General features: G+C 44.8%; 1 protein-coding gene across 3 annotated transcripts in view; it reads left to right on the top strand.

The window, feature by feature from the left end:
• The window catches only part of SLC22A3 (solute carrier family 22 member 3), a 236,507-nt gene that overhangs the window by 198,041 nt on the left and 16,818 nt on the right, over window positions 1-21,648 (top strand). Inside the window, exons 10-13 of one of the 3 annotated variants that reach the window (XR_004538947.1) lie at window positions 413-512; window positions 1,421-1,548; window positions 1,765-1,887; window positions 21,407-21,536. Coding sequence is in view for 1 of the 3 variants with exons in the window: in XM_033939722.1 (XP_033795613.1) it covers window positions 413-512 (100 nt within the window). In the remaining 2 variants the exon portion in view is untranslated. The remainder of the gene's footprint in view (window positions 1-412; window positions 513-1,420; window positions 1,549-1,764; window positions 1,888-21,406; window positions 21,537-21,648) is intronic. The other 2 variants (XR_004538946.1, XM_033939722.1) reach the window with 2 other exon arrangements.

Below are 21,648 nucleotides of genomic sequence, written 5' to 3' on the forward strand. Positions count from 1 at the left end.
CCCCATTTCTTCCTCTTTCCTTATTCCCCCTCCCCATGTGCAGCATCTTTCCTTCCCTCTCATCCATCCCCTTGTGCAGCATCTTTCTATCCCTCCCTCCCTCCCATTCCCCTATGCAACAGAACCCCACCAAACCTCCCACTGTGAGACTGACATGCCTCCACTCTGAGGCCTCCTAAAGTAGCAGTGGTGGGGGTTGCTGAATCGATGAGTCCAATTTTTTTAGCAAATCAAGCAGCACTAGTGTCAAGGATAGAGTCGGGGACATTCGGGTGGGGGGGAGGGCTTCGGGGATCGATCTTAACTAGGGCTTATTTTTGGAGTAGGGCTTATATTAGGAGCATCTTTAAAAATTATGCTAGGGCATATTTTCGGGGAAACAGAGTAGTTATTTCCTGTTGTCTTGTCCTAGGTATACTTGCCATGATTTGTGGTGGCCTGGTAATGCTTTTGCCAGAGACCATGGGAATTCCACTGCCAGAAACAATTGAAGATGTTGAAAATCTTTCAAGGTAGGGTGCTGCTGCCACTGTCATATATTTTCATTGTTAACAAATTGTATCGGTTTTCAATTTGGGCTCGATTCACCCGTAGTTAGAAAAAAAAAATCTTTGAGCAGATAACTGTGATTTTTGGAAAATAAAAATATTCATATTGTGTCACCAAAAATAAAATGTTATTTGAAGCACATCCTCCCATAATGATATTTAGGCATGGAGCAACAAAAAGAAGTAGAATTGTACAGAGTAAATTAAAATACATTGTAAAAATATTTAAAATATAACGAATACAAAATTTACAAGTCAACAAGTGATTATTATAAACAAACCATTGTATTAAAAAAATGAAATGTAGGAACTATATAATGATATTTTATGTTTAAAAAATATATTTAAGAAGGGTCAAAAATGAACTCAATTTACTTAGGTGCCATTTTACTAAACAGCAGTAAAAAGTAGCCTTAGCATGCCCTTACGTGGGTCATTCCTGTGTGCTAAAGCCATTTTTACCACTGGGCTAAAATGACTGATTTGGGGATTTTTTTCAATAATGTTGAAGTACTAATTTTCTCATTTGCATGTGGTCATTAGTGTATGAGCCTCTACGCCACCTCTTTTGTAGGCAGTAGGAACTCATGTGCTAAACCAGAGTCATTTGGCTAACACGTGGCTAACCAATTATCACAGAACATGTCCACCCCTAGACCCACACGGGTAGCACCAGTAAGAGCACGGGGAGATCATTACTATGTTGTATCCCATCACTTACATTTGGGTTGGTAATCTTTTCTTCAAATCAGATGCATGAAAGGACCTGCACTTCCAAGCACTTTCCAGTAGTGTTTTTGGGGAGGGGGGTTGCCCTTTTCATAATCAACAATAGTGTATACAAACACAACCCATCACATGCTTTCTCACAGAACCTGACTGACTATAGTGAAGGCTATAACGCCTGTGCTGCAAGCCCTTTCCCACTTCCTCCAACTTATCCGCCAGGCCAATAAAGAACATGAAGTGGGTCCCCCGAAGGCTGCTACTTCTGACATCAGTAAGCATCATCTTTCTATTACCTTTGTGTATACATGGTGTTTTAGATAATGTTCAGCATGTGCAGATAGTTACTTGATCTGCTTTCTGTTTGAGCAGAAGTTATGACTGAGTGCTAAATAACTTGTTTATTGTACATGTGTGCTATGTGAAATTTCTTATTTCTCTATTCCTATTTTTCTGAAAAATGGAAATGGGGCCACCTCCCTGATATCAGTGTATGGCATCTTTGGAGGGTCCCCTCTCTTACTCCTGTTTCAGGAAGATGAACCGAAGGATGGAAGTAATCCAGAGATTCCACCCCCAGCCTTGGCTATATACATTTGTCTTCTTCCTTTTGGTGAGTGCTTTTTTGTGGGTGCTTGTATGCCTGTGAATTAGGGATGCATATTTGTTAGCCTGCATTTGGATCATGGGTGCACTTTAAAAAACATGAGAGAGGCAGTTACTAATGTGCGTTAAGGGAATAATGCACATTTTTGCCAAATAATATGTGCAAAATATCAAAACTGTGCTTTATCTCCCTCATTCTATAACAAGTCACTTAAAAGTAGGCACCAATTGCGCATTAAGTTATACTGTAGAATAGTAGCACTTATACACGTAAGCATTTGCCATGTGCTCAGCGGTATTCTATAATTTAGACGCACAACTGCTTTGACATATAAATTCAAGGGAGTGTTCATAGAGGGCAGGGCATGGGAATGTCCAACATTTGCATGTTTAATTTACAGAATACTTGTATTTACATACTAAAGTGCTGCATTTAAACTCATGCCTTTAAGTGTTCATATAGAATAGGCTCACAATCTGGATGCCTAACTTATAAAATTTGCCCAGTATATGCCTTAAAACATTTTTTATTACAGTGCAAGTTAAATACTAATGAGTTGCTGCAAAGCATGTAAGTCTATTCAAAGCAGCCCATCATTATACAAAATTAATAACAAAGTTTGCATTTGACCTCACAGGCGGCATTATTCTTTGCCAGTCTTTTCTTATTTCTCAATTTGACCCCCCCTAGCAATACGAGAGGGTGGTGAAAAATTTCAGCACAATCAACCAACTTCCTAAATTCTGATCGTTATTTTGCCTCTGTAACTGAAAAGAGTGTTATCTTATTTCATTAAGCGACAATTTGTAGAAAACAAAATTCTGTGTTTTGACATTACTGTATTTTTCACTCCATAAGACACACTTTTCTCTAAAAAAAAGTGGGTGGAAATAAGGGTGTGTCTTATGGAGCGAATACCCAACCCAAACCCCCCCCCCCCCCCCCCGGTTACCTTATTTTACTTCTGGCAAAAGGCTGGCTGTCTGCCTTCCCATGAGAACTGAGTTCTCATGGGAAGCAGCGCGAGACCAGGAAGGCAGCCTTGTGTACTGCTCTGCCGCTAGACAGGCAACTGCGTCTAGCGAGGGAGGGCGCCAGATGTAAAATAAGGTAACGGGGGGAGGGGGTGCCGGGGCCTGTCGAAATAAAAATATATACGGGAGGAGAGGCCCGAGCCTGCCTGCCCTGCTAAATTAAAAATAGGGAAGGAGAGAGAGGCCGAGACCTGCCTGCCTGGGAGCGGCTTGGGGGAGGAGGCCTGCCTGCCTGCCCTGTCCCTACCTGCCTGCTAGCCACTAGATTACCAGAGGGGGGACAGGGTACAGAGCCTGGCAGGGAGGGGGGACAGGCTGCAGATCTTGGCAAGGAGTGTGGGGTTGGGTGCAGAGCCTGGCAGGGAGAATTTGGTTCAGAATGGGTTTTTTCTTGTTTTCCTCCTCTAAATCTAGGGTGCTTCTTAAGGTCAGGTGCGTCTTATGGAGCGTAAAATAGGGTATTTCAGATTATTGATTGAACCAAATTCATGTCATTTTCTTCTTGGTTGGGCTAAGAACTTTTCAGCATCCTCGCTTGGTGCTAGGAGTCTGCTGCTAGGGATCAAGTGGTACCATTTTGGATCCGATTACTGATAGGGCAGGAGCATCTAGGAATCTCTCCTATATCCTACTAGCCTAGGTGCTGGGCAGGGGCACTAGATCTGGAGTTGGGAGGCTATGTAGGGCTTGAATCCATAAATGGGTGATTGAATCTAGGGATGTGGGTTTGACTATGGTGATGTGAATCATTGATTAAAGATAAGGAATTAGATCTTGGGGTGTGGGGGATTTGATTGGGGTCAGGTTGGATCTTTGATCAGGGTGTGGGAGATATACTGGTCACCAAGGAGAGAATCAAGGGATTGAGCAGTGATCTTTACTATTTTTCAAGCAAGATCCACACTAGCAAAAAGGCTTCAATGTATGACAGCCAGAGCCATTCCTGGACAAGTGGCCAAGGCAGTGAAACAAAGGAAAGCCTCCCTACAATGATGCATCCAGTCTAACTGTTTAACATACCCAGGTACTAACATATGACACTTTCACAGGGACAGTGCAAAATAAAGTAAAGCAAATGGTAAATCAAAACGATGCACATGCATAATTTAGCATTTGTTTTACTTTATTTTGCACTGATCGTGTGAAAGTGCACTGTCGTGTGCAGTGGTTGGCTCTACAGCCTCAGCACCCTGGGGTTGTGGGTTCAAACCCCGCGCTGCTCCTTGTGACACTGGGCAAGTCACTTAATCCTCCATAGCCCCAGGTACATTAGATCAGTGATTCCCAACCCTGTCCTGGAGGAACACCAGGCCAATTGGGTTTTCAGGCTAGCCCTAATGAATATGCATGAAGCAAATTTGCATGCTTATCACTTCCATCATATGCAAATCTCTCTCATGCATATTCATTAGGGCTAGCCTGAAAACCCGATTGGCCTGGTGTTCCTCCAGGACAGGGTTGGGAATCACTGCATTAGATAGATTGTGAGCCCACCGGGACAGATAGGGAAAATGCTTGAGTACCTGATTGTAAAAACCGCTTAGATAACCTTGATAGGCGGTATATAAAATCCTAATAAACTTGAAACTTGAATATGTTAGTACCATTGGATTTTTACTTATTCTGTGTCATTTTGGCTTTTTTATTTATTCTATTTTGACAACATACCCAGATAAACATGTGTAATTAAAATGAAGTTTGATTACCTAGCCTCACTCTCATCCTCAACCCATCATATTTCCCCAAAACCAGATTAAGACATAGACAATCTAGGCACATGACTAACGTGACCATTTATTTTTTTTTTCATCAAAACAGGACATCTATTAATTTTCAGTCCTGCCCCCAATCCCGCCCTAGCCCCACCCTCATCCCACCCCCAATCTCTTCCATTCATTATTCATGTACACATAATATCTTATTAATTCATAATGGTAACCATAAAATTAAAAAAACCACACAGCGTTTCTATAGAGATTTCTTCCGAGGCATTGATCTGAAAAAAATTCATTCATTTTTAACTGGAATTCCTCTATAAAGTTGGAATCTGCCAGCATTGTATTATCAAATCTCCAAACAAACCTATTATTTTCTTATCCATCTATATAACATTCAATCCAAACACCCCCATGATCCGATAAGATGATTGGATCTATGGTTGCCTTCTTTTACCTGCTGAACTAAATTATCTGATATAAACATATAATCAGTTCTTGAGAATGATTTATGAACATGGGAGCAAAATGAAAATTCCTGATCATTGAAATGAAGAATTCTCCAAATGTCTTTTAAACCACAGTTCTTCAACCGCCAGTCCACGGACCGGTGCCGGTCCGCAAAAAAATCTTGCCGGTCCGCGAAGGATTCAGGACCCCACTGCAGCAAAAGGTGCCGGCGTCAGCTGACGTACAACTTCCTGTTGCCGTCGCTATGCCGACACTCCTGCGTGCCACCACCGACTCCTGCCTGTATGTTTCTGCACCCCCAGAAAAGCAGCGGCAGGTCTGTTTGCTTTTAACTTCGGCACACAGCTGCCCCTAGGCAGTATTTTAGCGCGGTTTCATGAGGCAGCCTCGGGGCCTTTGGTAGGCCGGCCCACATCGCATCATCGAAGCGGGCCGGCCTACCAAAGGCCCCGAGGCTGCCTCATGAAACCGCGCTAAAATACTGCTTAGGGGCAGCTGTGTGCCGAAGTTAAAAGCACACAGAGCTGCCGCTAGCCTACATAGAGGAAACATTTGCTGGAGAGGGAAGGGAGAAGGGGTACTTCTGGACAAGGAAGGAGAAGGGGCTACTGCTGGCAGGGGAGAAGGGGAAGGGAAGGGATGAGAATTACTGTTGGACAAGGGGAGGAGGAAAGGGAGAAGGGGTACTCCTGGACAAGGGAGGGGAAGGGGCTACTTCTGAAAGGGGAGAAGGGAAAGGGAAGGGACGAGAATTACTGTTGGATAAGGGGAGGAGGAAAGGGAGAAGGGGTACTCCTGTACAAGGGAGGAGAAGGGGCTACTGCTGACAGGGGAGAAGGGGAAGGGAAGGGATGAGAATTACTGTTGGATAAAGGGAGAAGGGGACCTCCTGGACAAGGGAGGGGAATGGGCTACTGCTGATAGGGGAGAAGGGGAAGGGAAGAGAGTTACTGTTGGATAAGGGGGAGGAAGAAAGGGAGAAGGTACTGCTGGACAGGGGAGGAGGAACATTGGAAGGAAACAGCTGGCAGGGAGATTAGAGGAGGGGAAGGAGTCAGGATGGAATGGAGATATCAGATGAGGGAAAGGGGAGAGACAGAGGAATGACAAGGTAGAGAGAGTTTGATGCTGGGAAGGGGGGTCAGATGAAAAATAAGGAAAGAGGGACAAAGATGCTAGATCTGGTGTAGGAGAGAGGGGCATAGAAAGAATGCAGAAACCATATGGGAGGGGAAGGAGTAGAGGGCAGACAGTGGATAGAAGAGGCAGATGCTGGATTGAAGAGACAGAGGGCAGACGCTGGATGGAAGAGAGTGAAAAGACGATGAAAGCAGAAACCAGAGACGACAAAAGGTAGAAAAAAATAATTTTATTTCTATCTTGTGATTAGAATATATCAGATTTAAAATATGTATCCTGCTAGAGCTAATGTTAGACATAACTGGGGAGTGCAAAGCCCAGGCAGTGCGTCTTTAGCTTCCAGCTGGCTTAGGGCTCTCTCTGACCAGGGGGTAGTTGCCCTAGTTGCACTCCCCCTAACACCATTCCTGCCATGTGTGACTGCGGTATTCTGTTAGCATGATATTTGTGTAGCATTCTGTAATAATTTGGCTTATTCAGTTTTCTTGATAGTAGAGGGGATAAATGTGAAGGGGAGGGGAGATGGGGGTTTTGTTGATCCTTGCCCTGTATTGTTTATATTTATAAAATGACAATTGTACAGAATATTGTTTCTTTTTATACTTTAATAAAATATGTTCAATATAAAATCATAACTATTTGAGGCTTGTGCGGATGGGATCAGATGGTTAATGGGACCGAACTCGCGGGGACAGGGCGGCAATGGGGTTTTTAAAAATTTCAGTCTTATTAGTTTGCCGGTCCACAAAATAATTATTTTATTTCCGCCGGTCCATAGGTGTAAAAAGGTTGAAGAACACTGTTTTAAACCACAGGATTTTATCAAATTGTCCAGACCTCAAGATTTTAATATTTTCTCTATAGAGGCATTATGGGGTGCCTTCAAGGCTACCATGAGAGGACATATAATCTCGTATTCAGCATATATTAGAAAACAACTAAATAAATATTTTCTTGTCTTGGAACAAAATATTAAAGATCCAGAGTTAAAGTCGAAATTAAATTGGGAACAAAATACTTTTCAGGATCTTCTAAAAGCAAAATATAGATATAATGAGATTTCTTCCCAGTTGGCCAGGAAAGAGTTGGTTTCTCATAAAGCTTTGTATTAGGGAAACTAATAAAGCAGGAAAATTACTAGCTAATTATCTAAAAAAAAAAAAAAAATTAAACATAGTGGCTATTACAGATGAGAATATGTATGAAAGACAATCTCGAAGCTCCAATTTCACAAAAAGAAATTCAGATAGCCTTGAAGTCCCTTAGAGTTGGATCCGCTCCAGGTGGTGATGGATATACGGTAGAGTTTTACAAAGCCTTTCAAATTACCTTGTTACCTCATCTATTCAATTTATATCAGGCTCAACTAAATAAAGGTTGTATTACAGGTACTATGGCAGAATCTTTAACAATAGTTTTACCAAAGCCAAATAAATACCAGATTGGCCTTTCATATGTTAAACTTGACAAAAGAAATAGATGATCTGGCTTTCTCTGTATCCTTGGATGCAGAGAATGCCTTTGATCGAGTAGAGTGGACCTTTATGTATCAGGCAATGGATTGGTTCGGTATTGGTTCTGGATTCATACAAATGGTTCAAATCTTGTATAGTTCCCCTTCTGCCAGATTGTATATAAATAATACTTTTTCAGAGCGTTTTTTTCTAGAGGGGGAGTTAGACAAGGGTGTCCATTATCTCCTTTGCTATTTGATATTGTTCTGGAACCTTTACTTTTGGCTATTCAACAAGCGGAGGAGATACAAGGTATTCCTTATGCAGGTCAGGAATATAAAGTCTCTGCGTATGTAGATGATATTTTGATTCATTTGAGAAATCCTGAGTCGACCATTCCACATTTACTGGATTTAATAGATAGATTTGGAAAATTCTCTGGTTACAAAATAAACTGGAGTAAATCGGAGGTTCTTCCATTAAATGTACATTGTGCAAAAGGATTATTTGATCCGTTTCCTTTTATTTGGAAGGAAGATGGTATAAAATATTTAGGGATTTGGATAAAAAGTACATTGGAAGAAACGATGAAAGTAAATGAAAAATCCTTATTATTAAAGGTCACGGAAATGTCTTGGTGGGAGAGAGTTCAAATGGTCAAAAAGATGATTTTGCCTGTAGTTTGCTACCAAATGGGTATGTTGCCAGTTTATTTTGAAGGGTCCTTTTATAAAAAGCTAAATAGTATTCTGACAAAATGTATTTGGCTTGGGAAAAATGTAAAAATTGCTTTAGAATCTTTACAACTAAACTGATAAGATCTTTACAACTAAACTGATAAGAGGTATGGAAAACCTCTCATATACTGACAGACTGAAAAAGCTGGGGCTGTTCTCCCTGGAAAAGCGGAGACTTAGAGGAGACATGATAGAAACCTTCAAGATCCTGAAGGGTATAGAAAAAGTAGACAGGGACAGATTTTTCAGATTATGGGGAACCACAAGTACAAGGGGGCACTCGGAAAAATTAAAAGGAGACAGGTTTAAAACAAATGCCAGAAAGTTCTTTTTCACCCAGAGAGTGGTGGACACATGAAACGCGCTTCCGGAGGCTGTGATAGGCCGGAGCACGTTACAAGGCTTCAAAGAAGGTTTGGATAGGTTCCTAGAGGATAAAGGAATTGAGGGGTACAGATAAGAGTAGCGGTAGGTTATAGGGATAGTCTGGGACCATTGCTCAGGCAATGGGCCTGATGGGCCGCCGCGGGAGTGGACCGCTGGGCGAGATGGACCTCTGGTCTGCCTCAGCGGAGGCAACTTCTTATGTTCTTATGTTCTTATAATTGCGGAGGGTGGGATAAATTTTCCCAATTTTTATAGGTATTATCAAGCCTATATAATGCGTCAAGATATGTATTGGATCCTACCTGAGCTCATGGAACATCTGCTGGATTGGCTATATCTTGAATGGAAGATTATGTCCCCTATGTGATTATCTCATGTACTAAGTATCAGATTACCTAGATATGCTAAGGACAACATAATTTTATTGGATACATGGAAAACAATTGAATTTATTGATACTTTGCAGTCCTTATGGTTAAACTCCAAGATTTAAATAGGCGGTGCTGGGATTGCCTGGAAGAATTGGATGCAGGCAGGTATTCGGACATTAGATGATGTTATGTCTAATGGAAAACTGCTTGATTTTTCACAGCTGCAACAATTATTTGGCATTTTAAAGTCTCAACAATATAGGTGGTTGCAGTTGAAGCAGGCTATTCAGATTGGGTTCCCTGAATGAAAAAATTTAAAAACTTATTTCAGCTTGCAGATCCTCTGCTACCAGACAGATCTAGTAGGGCATCAGGCCACCCAGTGGTACAAATTGATTTCTGAATTTTTAAATAAGAAGCCAAAAAATAGTCTTAGAGATAATTTGGAGCATCGAGATAAAACAGTATATTTCTGTATCTCGATGGCCACGAATTTGGACTTGGAGATTGAAATGTACAGCGTCAGCATCTATGAGACAAGCATGGTTATTTTTATATTGCATAGGATTTTTTACCCCAGTTCGTTTACAAAAAATAGACAATTCTAAATCTAATAGATGCTGGCATTGTCATATTAATATAGGGACTTTGGATCATCTGTTATATTTTTGTCCATTGATACTTGGTTTCTGGAAGTCAATTTGAGGACAAATTAATCTCATTCTTGAATCATCTATCCCTTTGTCATATGAGGCGGTAATATGTGGTACGCTACTTCATGTTAAACCTACTTTGGATAAGTATAAAAGGCGCCTTTTCCTGATATTGATAGGAATAGGGGTTTAACTGATTACTCGTAATAGGATTAGTTTTACTTTTTGGTGGGTAACTGTGTGTACCACGTATAAGTATGAAAGGATAATGGCAGAACGTTTGGGGACTAATAAGTCCTTTAATGATGTATGGAGTCCATTGACTAATTTTATTGCATTATAATTAGCATTATAAGAACATAAGAACATAAGCAGTGCCTCCGCCGGGTCAGACCATAGGTCCATCATGCCCAGCAGTCCGCTCCCGCGGCGGCCCAAACAGGTCACCTGTCTGAATCACCAGAAGGGGCCCCCTTGCCACCCTGGTTTCCCATTGAAGTCCTATCTTCCCATCGAAGTCCTAACCCTCCGGTTTTGCACATGCACGACCTGGTCGGGTTTCTATACTTATTTCCTGGATACTTCTCTCAGTATCCCACGATCCCTTTGTCCCTCAGGAATCCGTCCAATCCCTGTTTGAATCCCTGTACCGTACTCTGCCCGACCACTTCCTCCGGCAGCGCATTCCAAGTGTCCACGACCCTCTGGGTGAAAAAAAACTTCCTTGCATTTGTTTTGAACCTATCTCCCTTCAGTTTCTCCGAGTGCCCCCTCATACCTGTTGTCCCCTTCAGTCTGAAGAATCTGTCCCTATCCACCCTCTCTATGCCCCTCATGATCTTGAAGGTCTCTATCATATCTCCCCTGAGCCTCCTTTTTTCCAGGGAGAAGAGTCCCAGCCTATCCAACCTCTCGGCGTATGGGCAGTGTTCCAGCCCTCTTACCAGTTTCGTCGCTCTCCTTTGGACTCTCTCAAGCACCGCCATGTCCTTCTTGAGGTATGGCGACCAATACTGAACGCAGTATTCCAGATGCGGACGCACCATCGCTCGATACAATGGCATGATGACTTCCCGCGTCCTGGTTGTGATGCCCCTCTTTATGATGCCCAGCATCCTGTTGGCTTTTTTCGAGGCTGCTGCGCACTGTTTCTTTCTTTCTTTTTCCATTAGAGTCCTTACACATCCAGGGAGGGTGGGGGGTGGGGGGGGACATTTTTTGAGGAGCTAATTTATTTCATTATAATACTGAAATCATATCATATGTATTATTGTTTTAATAATTAAGATAAGGGAGAAAATTATTGTTTAATGTAATAATTGCATAGTTAATAGTGTATTTTTATGCAGTTTGTATGATTTATAATTTGTTTTGCACTATCAAAGTTTAAAAATCAATAAAGATTTGCAAAAAAAAAAAAAAAAACCCCCACACAGCTCACTGTACGAAGAGAAAATATTAATTATCATTTATATTTGGGGGGGTTTTCAAAGTTGTCAAGGCAGATGACTGTAAAATATGCAATATTACTTCAGCAACTATAGAAAAATAGACAACTATAGTGCAAAATATAGACAGCAGATATAAATTCTCACAACTAACACATTTTGATCACTAAATTGAAAATAAAATCATTTTTCACACCTTTGTTGTCTGGTGATTTCATGAGTCCTGACTGTGCATCCAATATTCCTTCCTTCCTCCCTTCTTTCATCCAGCCCCATCCCCTTTGGGTCTAGGTCTCTCTCTATTTTCTCTCTGTTACCCTCCCCAGATCCAGTGTCAGTTCTTCTTTGTACCTTTGTTCCAGGTCTCCCTCTCTCCCCCTCCTCTGTTATGATATTGCATTTTTCTGCTCTTCTTCAAGGTCTCTCCCCCTCTGTCTACACCTCGCATAGTCCTGCATCTGCTTCCTGTCTTTCACCTTTGGTCCAGGCCTTTCTCCCTATTCTGCTTACAAATTTCCCCCTCCCCCCTTTTCTCTGCCTCTTTCTCTCCCTCCTTCCTTTGTCTTCCTCACTGCCTTCCAGCTTTTGTCCCACCCCCTCCCTCGAAGCCAGCCAGCCTACCTCCCTCCCTGCCACACCAAAGCCAGCCTGCCTGTTTGCCTCCCTCCCTCCAGCACTGAAGCCTGGCCTACCACCGATTCAACCCCCCCAACGACCGGTCCCCGCTGCTGCTTCCTGCCCGCCACCGCTGCAACTGAAGGAAAGGAAGATCCAGGCGCCTGCCCAGACATCTAATAAATAAACTGATTGCTCTCGGGTTGGGTCCCAAAGTGACAGGTTGGGTCAAGAACTACCGTATTTTCATGCATATAACGCGCGCGTTATACGTGTTTTTACAAACCGTGCATAACCTTGCGCGGTATACGCGTGAGCGCGTTGTACAAAATTTTTTTTACATAGTCCCCCCCCCCGATGTCCGATTCACCTTCCCCCCGCAGGACCGCTCGCACCCCCACCCCGAAGGACTGCACGCATGCACCCGTACCCGCACCCCCACCCCGAAGGACCGCTCGCACGCGCTCCCACCTGTACCCGCATCCCCACCCTGAAGGACCGCTCGCACGCACTCCCACCCGCACCCGTACCCCCACCCTGAAGGACCGCTCGCACGCACTCCCGCCCTCTTGCCCCAGCCAACCACGGCACCCCCGACACGATCGGGGCAAGAGGGAGCTCAAGCCCTCTTGCCCTCCCCCGACACGATCGGGGCAAAAGGGAGCCCAAGCTCTCTTGCCCCGCCGACTCCCCAACTCCCCGACAATATCGGGCCAGGAGGGAGCCCAAACCCTCCTGGCCACAGCGACCCCCTACCTCCACCCCGCACTACATTACGGGCAGGAGGGATCCCAGGCCCTCCTGCCCTCGACGCAAACCCCCTCCCCCCAACGACCGCCCCCCCAAGAACCTCCGACCGCCCCCCCAGCCGACCCGCGACCCCCCCTGGCCGACCCCCACGACACCCCCACCCCCCTTCCCCTTACCTTTGTGTAGTTGGCCAGACAGACGTGAGCCAAACCCGCTTGTCCGGCAGGCAGCCAACGACGGAATGAGGCCGGATTGGCCCATCCGTCCCAAAGCTCCGCCTACTGGTGGGGCCTAAGGCGCCTAGGCCAATCAGAATAGGCCCGGGAGCCTTAGGTCCCTCCTGGGGGCGGAACCTTGGGCACATGGTCGGGTTGGGCCCATGTGCCTCAGGCCCCGCCCCCAGGAGGGACCTAAGGCTCCCGGGCCTATTCTGATTGGCACAGGTGCCTTAGGCCCCACCAGTAGGCGGAGCTTTGGGACGGATGGGCCAATCCGGCCTCATTCCGTCGTTGGCTGCCTGCCGGACAGGCGGGTTTGGCTCCCGTCTGTCCGGCCAACTATACAAAGGTACGGGGAAGGGGGGTGGGGGTGTCGTGGGGGTCGGCCAGGGGGGTCACGGGTCGGCTGGGGGGCGGTCGGAGGTTCTTGAGGGGGGCGGTCGTTGGGGGGGAGGGGGGTTTGCGTCGAGGGAAGGAGGGCCTAGGATCCCTCCTGCCCATAATGTAGTGCGGGGTGGGGGTAGGGGGTCGCCGTGGCCAGGAGGGTTTGGGCTCCCTCCTGGCCCGATATTGTCGGGGAGTTGGGGAGTCGGTGGGGTAAGAGGGCTTGGGCTCCCTTTTGCCCGATCATGTCGGGGGGGGCAAGAGGGCTTGAGCTCCCTCTTGCCCCGATCGTGTCGGGTGTGCCGCGGTTGGCTGGGGCAAGAGGGCTTGAGCTCCCTCTTGCCCCGATCGTGTCGGGTGTGCCGCGGTTGGCTGGGGCAAGAGGGCTTGAGCTCCCTCTTGCCCCGATCGTGTCGGGGAGTCGGGGAGTCGGCGGGGCAAGAGTGCTTGACGTTAGAAAAAGGGCGACCACTAGAAGAGGAAGCAGCGCAGGCGCAGGGCTCACGGAAGGGCCGGGACCGCCAAGAGAAAGCAGCAGGACACCGGTAGGAGCTTCTACATGATGGGGGGGGGTTCGGGAGGCTGTGGGGGTGCGAGCGGTCCTTCAGGGTGGGGGTGCGGGTGCGTGCGAGCGGTCCTTCGGGGTGGGGGTGTGAGCGGTTCTGCGTTGGGGTGAATTGGACGTCGGGGGGGGCATCAGGTTTTCAGGGTGGGGACAGGACTTCAAGGGGGAGAGGAGAGTCGGGCAGCGACGGGAGAGTCAGGCAGCATGCGCGGTATACGGGTGTGTGCGGTATATAAAAATTTCTGTACATAAATTTGTGTTTTCCGCGCGCTATACCCGTGTGCGCGTTTTACACGGGTGCGCGTTATCTACGTGAAAATACGGTAGTCGAATGGAAGGCAACAGAGTGTAGTGATCAATGCAGATTGATCTGAGGAAAGGGATGCTACCAGTGGTATGTCTCAAGGTTCTGTTTTTGAGCATGTTCTTTTTAACATTTTTATAAACAATATTGCTGAAGGATTGTCAGGTAAGATATGCCTCTTTGGAGATGATACGAAAATGTGCAATAGAGTAGATACGCTGGATGGTGTGAATAACAAGAAGAAAGACATGGCGAAGCTTGAAGAATGGTCTGAAATTTGCTAAAATTTGCTAAAATTTAATGCTAAGAAATGCAAGGTCATGCATTTGGGCTGCAAAAACCTGAGGGAATGGTACAGTATAGGGGGTGAAGAACTTATGTGCACGACGGAAGAGCGGGACTTGGGTGTGATTGTATGTGATGATCTTAAGGTGGCCAAACAGGTTGAAAAGGTGACGGCAAAAGCTAGAAAGATGCTAGGTTGCATAGGGAGAGGTATGGCTAGTTGGAAAAAGGAGGTACCAAGGGGGGGCGGTCCGCCCTGGGTGCACGGCCCAAGGGGATGCACAGCTGGCCACTCACCGGGGAATAGGCTGCCGCTGGGGAAAGGCTGTCATTGCCGTCATCAGAAACAAGCCGGTGCCGAGTTCTCCCTCCCTGCTTCTCTTCCCCGCGAGCCAACCAACTCTAGCCGTCCGATGTCAATTCTGACGTCGGAGAGGACGTTCTGGGCCAGCCAATCGCTGCCTAGCTGGCCCGGAACATCCTCCGACTTTAGAATTGACGTCGGGCAGCGAGAGTTGGTCGGCCTGCGGGGAAGAGAAGCAGGGAGGGAGAACTCGACGCCAGCCTGTTTCCAATGGCCAGTGGCAGCCTTTCCCCGGTGGCGGTGGCAGCAGCATGTTTCCAAATGGTGGTGGCATTGGGGAGGGCAGGGAGAAAGAAAGAAAGGGGGGGACAGGGAGCCAGAAAGAAAGATAGGGGGGACAGGGATCCAGAAAGAAAGAAAGGGGGAAGGGTGAAAGGAAGAAAAAAAATGGGGCATGGGGAGAGAGAGAGAAAGACAGACATAGAGAAAGAAAGGGGGAATGGAGAGAGAAAGAAAGAAGGGGGCAGGGTGAAAGAAAGAAAGAAATGGGGCACTGAGAGAGAGAGATGGAAAGACAGAAAGAAAGGGGGCATGGGGAGAGAGAAAGAAAGAAGGGTAGGGTGAAAGAAATAAAGAAATGGGGCATGGAGAGAGAGAGAAAGACAGAAAGAAAGGGGGCATGGAGAGAAAAAGAAGGGGGCAGGGTGAAAGAAAGAAATGGGGCATGGAGAGAGAGAGAAATACAAACAGAGAAAGAAAGGGGGCATGGGGAGAGAGAGAGAGAAAGAAAGAAGGGGGCAGGGTGAAAGAAAGAAAGAAATGGGGCACGGAGAGAGAGAAATACAGAAAGAAAGGGGGCAGGGTGAAAGAAAGAAATGGGGCACGGAGAGAGAGAAAGACAGACATACAGAAAGAAAGAGGGCATGGAGAGAAAAAGAAAGAAGGAGACAGGATGAAACAAAGAAAAAGTTGGGGGAGGGAATGAGGTCTGGAGGAGAGGAAGCATACAGGAAGCTGAAAGAAAGGAAGAAATATTGGATGCACAGTCAGAAGAATAAAGTGCAACCTGAGACTGATAAAATTACCAAACAAAGGTAGGAAAAATTATTTTATTTTCAATTTTATTTTCAAAATGTGTCCGTTTTGAGAATTTATATATGCTGTCTATATTTTGCACTATGGCCCCCTTTTACTAAACTGCAATAGCAGTTTTTAGCGTAGGGAGCCTATGAGCATCAAGAGTAGCATGGGGCATTCAGCGCAGTTCCCTGCACTAAAAAACACTATTACGGTTTAGTAAAAAGAGAGGGGGTATATTTGTCTATTTTTGTATAGTTGTTACTGAGGTGACATTGCATAAAGTCATCTGCCTTGACCTCTTTGAAAACCCACGGAATATAAATGATAATTAACATTTTCTCTGCGTACAGTGTGCTTTGTGTTTTTAAAATTTTATTGTTGGTAGATCATTTTGACTTGGCCATAAAGGTAAGGGGGAGGGAGGGAGGGGAGCTGCTGAAAGACATCTAGTAATCCTTGCAGGCTTGACTGTGAAGGGAATTATTTTTGTAAAATCATGTTTTGTTATGTGACTGGCATTATTTAGACTTTAATTTCTATGAATGAATAGAATGAAAATGATATAAAATTACTTGCTTGTTTTTATGTGCGTGCGCTGAAGGAAAGTGGAGAAACGAAAGGCTGAGGACGCTGAAGGGAAATGGGGAAGAGAGAGTGGGGAGAAGACACTGATTTATAAATTGACAATTGTACAGAATATTGTTTCTTTTTATACTTTAATATAATAAGTTCAATATAAAACAATTCAAGGCTTGTGTGGATGGAATCAGGTGGTTTGTGGGGATGAGAACCAAGCTTACGGGGATGAGTCCAATAAAATGATATTTTCTTATTTCTCATTATTTGTTTTATTTTTATTTGTTAATTTGTAAAGTGGTGATTGTTATGTATCAGTTTTTTCAAATTTACATCTACTGTCTTTATATTTTCCACAGTATTAGAGGACATGTATTACTGATTTTGTGGTGTTGTGGTGTTGCATTGTATGCAGAGTCTGGTTTCTTGGCAGTTCAGTTTAACTTTTGTCTACATATTTCTATTTTTAGTTTGTGATTATTCCATATTGGGCGAGGGTTTATCTGTCTGTGTGTATGAAAGGGACATGGCTTTCTGATAGCATCGACTGTACAGGATCTGGTTCGTTTAGTTTTACAATGTATGTGTTGGTGTTCTAGTACTCACTGCAGTGTTTAAGATGCTGCCTTTTCCTAGGAACACTCTTGTACGATATGTAGATTGTTACTAAAAATCATATTTTTCATATAGATGGGGGGGGTGTCAAAAAATGATGGGCCTCGGGTGTCACATATGCTAGGTACGCCACTGGGTATTGATTCCCCTATATAAGACTCTGGTGAGACCTCATTTAGAATATTGTGTACATTTCTGTAGGCTACACATTCAAAAAGATATAAAAAGGATGGAGTCGGTCCAGAGGAAGGCTACGAAAATGGTATGTGCTGTATCAGTAGCATGGAATGTTGCTACTCCTTGAGTTTTGGCGACGGGACTAGTGACCTGGATTGGCCACCGTGAGAACGGGCTACTGGGTTTGATGGACCATTGGTCTGATCCAGTAAGGTTTTTCTTATGTTCATCATAAGGCGTATGGAGCCAGATTTAAAGATCTCAGGCTGTATACTTTGGAGGAAAGGTGGGAGAGGGGAGATATGATAGAGATGTTTAAATACCCATGTAATGTAAAAATGCGCATGAATCAGTCTCTTTAATTTGAAATGAAGCTCTGCAATGAGAGGGCATAGGATGAAGTTAAGAGGTGATGGGCTTCAGAATAATGTATGGAAATACTTTTTTTTACAGAAAGGGTGGGAAATGCATGAAACAGTCTCCCAGAAGAGGTGGTGGAGACAGAGACTGTGTCTGAATTCAAAAGGGCCTGGGATAGGCACGTGGGCTCTCTCAGAGAGATAAAGTGATAATGGTTACTGCGGATGGATAGACTAGATGGGTCATTTGGCCTTTATCTGCCATCATGTTTCTATCCTTGTGACAGCATTTTTTAAATACGCCATAACATGTTCATTTATAATTTTTACTTATTCATTGGTCTTCAGAAGTGCCAGTATTAGCCAATTGGTTTGAGTGGCCAAATACTATGTGGCACTAGCCTCCTCATCAGACCGTTATGTTTTATATAAAGTGCTTTAGTGCATTAGTGCTTCTAGACTTCAGTGCTTGAATAAATAAATAAATAATCTTTCAACTTATCTTTTCTGAGTTTTCCCTTTGTCAGTAGTTATCGGGAAGGGACCTGTCATTCCGGCATGTTTCGCCCGAAGGCTGTATCAAGAAAAAGTCCCTCCTTCTGCTTTAACTCCACACCATCCCAATCATTGGTAATTTTGTGAATTAAAGCCTTTCAGAATAGAATCCAAAGCAGCACTCCAGGTTTTTAATGCCCTGCTTGCCCAGACTGTTTTTCACTGGAACACAACTTCTACTCGCTCACTTTAGTAATAGTTCACTCAAAGTGTCAGTTTGTAAATCGCTGTGTAGCGCTCTAGAAATAATTAGTAGTAGTAGTAAATCCTCTGGCTGTAAAACTCCACAGCGTTACCAGGCAACGAGAAAAAAAAAAAAACAAAAAAAAAAAAACGCTCACACCACAAAGAAACACAAAATATTAGAAGTTCAATCCATGGCTGCAAGTGAGCTGGTCCAGGTTTTCCCACTCTAAAATCTCCCAATACTCCAGGAGTATTTTTCTCTTGATAATCAGTTTTTAAACTCTCAAAATTAGAGGAGTCACGTGATGCAGTGAGAAGAGCATACCCGGTTTGCTGCAGCTCCCAGGGTTCTGCACCGCATTGATCTTTAATCAGCACTTTTCTTGCTCCACCACTCTCCAGTTTGCATTAGTTTTGTTAATACTCTATGGACAAATATTTTACCTCCACTCGAAGCATGATGGCCAGAAAAAGCTACAAAAAAAAGACAAAGACAAGGTCCGCCACGGTGAGGCAATATGGCGGCCTTTACATTGGCCACATCGTTGGAGTTCACCGACAGCCAGTTACACCAACTCACCTCAGCAGTTACCAGAGAGTTACAGCTGCAGATGGAGAAATTATTGGGTCAACTGATGCACTTGGAGTCTTTGCTGGAAGACACAGTCCATCACACTGGTGAGTTGGAAACACGTATGGCCTCCATAAAGGATTTGACACACACAACGGAGGAACAGCTTGATTGTTTGGATATGCTGATCTGGGAGCATACCAGCAAATTAGAAGATCTTGAAAACAGATCCCGAAATGATAATCTTCAGTTTGTTGGCCTGCTGGAACACCTCCCCGAATGAAAATTGGGTACTGTACTGCAGGAGCGACTAGCCAAAGAACTTTCCTTCCCGTATGGTCTGCTCCACTTTGAATGGCCCCTTAGAGTTGATAGATCATAAGAATTGCCGCTGCTGGGTCAGACCAATGGTTCATCCTGTCCAGCAATCCGCTTACATGGCAGCCCCAAGGTCAAGACCAGTGCTCCAAATGAGTCCAATCTCACCAGTTTAGCATGAACTTGTCCAACTTTGTCGTGAAACCCTGGAGGGTGTTTTCCTCTATATCAGACTCTGGAAGAGCGTTCCAGTTTTCTACCACTCTCTGGGTGAAGAAGAATTTCCTTACATTTGTACAGAATCTATCCCCTTTCAACTTTCGAGAGTGTCATCTCGTTCTCCCTACCTTGGAGAGGGTGAACAGTCTCTTTCTCTACTAAGTCTATTCCCTTCAGTTTTTTCAATGTTTCGATCATGTCCCCTCGCAGTCCTCTCTTTTCAAAGGACAAGAGGCCCAGTTTCTCTAATCTCTCACTATACGGCAACTCCTCCAGCCCCTTCTGTGGACCCTTTCGAGTAGTACCGTATCCTTCTTCATGTATGGCGACCAGTGCTGGACGCAGTACTCCAGGTGAGGGCGCACCATGGCCTGGTACAGCAGCATGATAACCTTCTCCGATCTGTTCGTGATCCCCTTCTTGATCATTCCTAGCATTCTGTTCGCCCTTATCGCCACCTTAGCACATTGTGCAGATGGCTTCATGGACTTGTCGATCAGAACACCCAAGTCTCTTTCCTGGGAGGTCTCTCCAAGTACCGCCCCGGACATCCTGTATTCGTGCATAAGAATTTTGTTCTTGACATGCATCACTTTGCACTTATCCACATTGAACCTCATTTGCCATGTCGATGCCCATTTCTTGAGCTTGATTATGTCATGTTGCAGATCTTCGCAATCCCTCTGTGTCTTCACTACTCTGTATAACTTCGTATCGTCCGCAAATTTAATCACTTTGCTCGTCATACCAATATCCAGATAGTGTATAAAGATATTGAAGAGCACAGGTCCAAGCACTGAGCCCTGCGGCACCCTGCTGGTGACGCTCTTCCAGTCTGAGAATTGTCCATTTACCCCCACTCTCTGTTTCTTATGCTCCAGCCAGTTTTTAATCCACGTGAGTATTTCATCCTCATTTCCATGGAGGTGATCGGTATCTTCCTAGAGTGGTGGTGGTAAAGATCCACAATTATCTCCATTTAGTGGAGCTCTTGCATGCCTATTATCAGAAGCAGTACTCTCTCTCCTATGATTGCTCTTCAGTGCACATTTTTCAGGATTACTCACAGGCCTTGCAAGACCGGCTTCGCTGGTATCAGCCTATTTGTTCATATTTGGCAGAAAAGAAGATCAGCTTTCTCTTCCTCTATCCAGCAATCCTGAAGGTTCAGCTTAATGGAGTCTGGTAGGTGTTGGATTTCATGGAAGCAGCCCAAGAACATTTGCAACAATTATCTTGATTTTTTTTATTTTATGGACTTTTGCATGTTGTTTTTGAACAATAGGAATTACTACTAAGCTTTGTTCGCTGATGCGGGTGTTATGCCATTTCAGCTCGCATTTGCTACACTGGTGTGGGTGCAGGCTCTTGCATATAAGTGTGACCCTCACCCCGGGTGGTGATGTGTTTGGAGCTTCATGGGTGGTTCATTGTATGTTTGGGGATGGGTTTCAGGTGGGAGAGGATGGGAGGGCAGTAGGGAGGGTATTGTTTTATGGTAGTTTGTGAAGGAGTGAGTAGAATCTTTCGTATGAGTGAGTGGATGAGTATATTTCTTATGTTTTGTTCTTTGATGGTTGGAGTGAGGGCTGAGCACTCCTGCTTTGGATTCTGGGGCATATATATTTGGTACATGGCTCTTGCTGTATCCTGAGAGCTAATCGGGGACATCTCCTTTCATGGAAAGTGGGTGGCATTACATCTCCCATCAAATGTAGTAAGATACTACAGGCTTTCAACAGGCTTAGGGCCAATGTGGCTTGCTTGCAGGAGACCTGTTTGAGTGGGGCTGAGTTGGGGAAGTCTTTTACTCCTCTTCTGGAGGCCGCAGGGGAGGGGTGGCTGTCCTTATTCATAAATCGGCTCAATGTAAGGCAGAGCTTTAGCAGAAAAATGTGGGATGCCGGTATCTCTTGTTATGTCTCCAATTTCTAGGACATTAAGTCATTTTATTGGTTGTTTATGGCCCTAATCAGGGATCTTCCTTTTTTTTCAAAACCTCCTCTCACTCTGTGTTCTCTTTATCTGTCACAGAACTTAATAGTGGAAGGGGATATGAATACAGTGATGGATCCAGCCCAAGATGGATCTGCAGACTCGGGATCTACTTCTGCAGTAGGGGATAGACTTAGTAGATATGGACAGATTGTTCACCCTCTCCAAGGTAGGGAGAACGAGAGGACACTCTCTAAAGTTGAAAGGGGATAGATTCCGTACAAGGAAGTTCTTCTTCACCCAGAGAGTGGTAGAAAGCTGGAACGCTCTTCCGGAGGCTG

The sequence above is a fragment of the Geotrypetes seraphini genome, chromosome 3 (assembly GCF_902459505.1).
Source record: "Geotrypetes seraphini chromosome 3, aGeoSer1.1, whole genome shotgun sequence".
Lineage (NCBI taxonomy): Eukaryota > Metazoa > Chordata > Amphibia > Gymnophiona > Dermophiidae > Geotrypetes > Geotrypetes seraphini.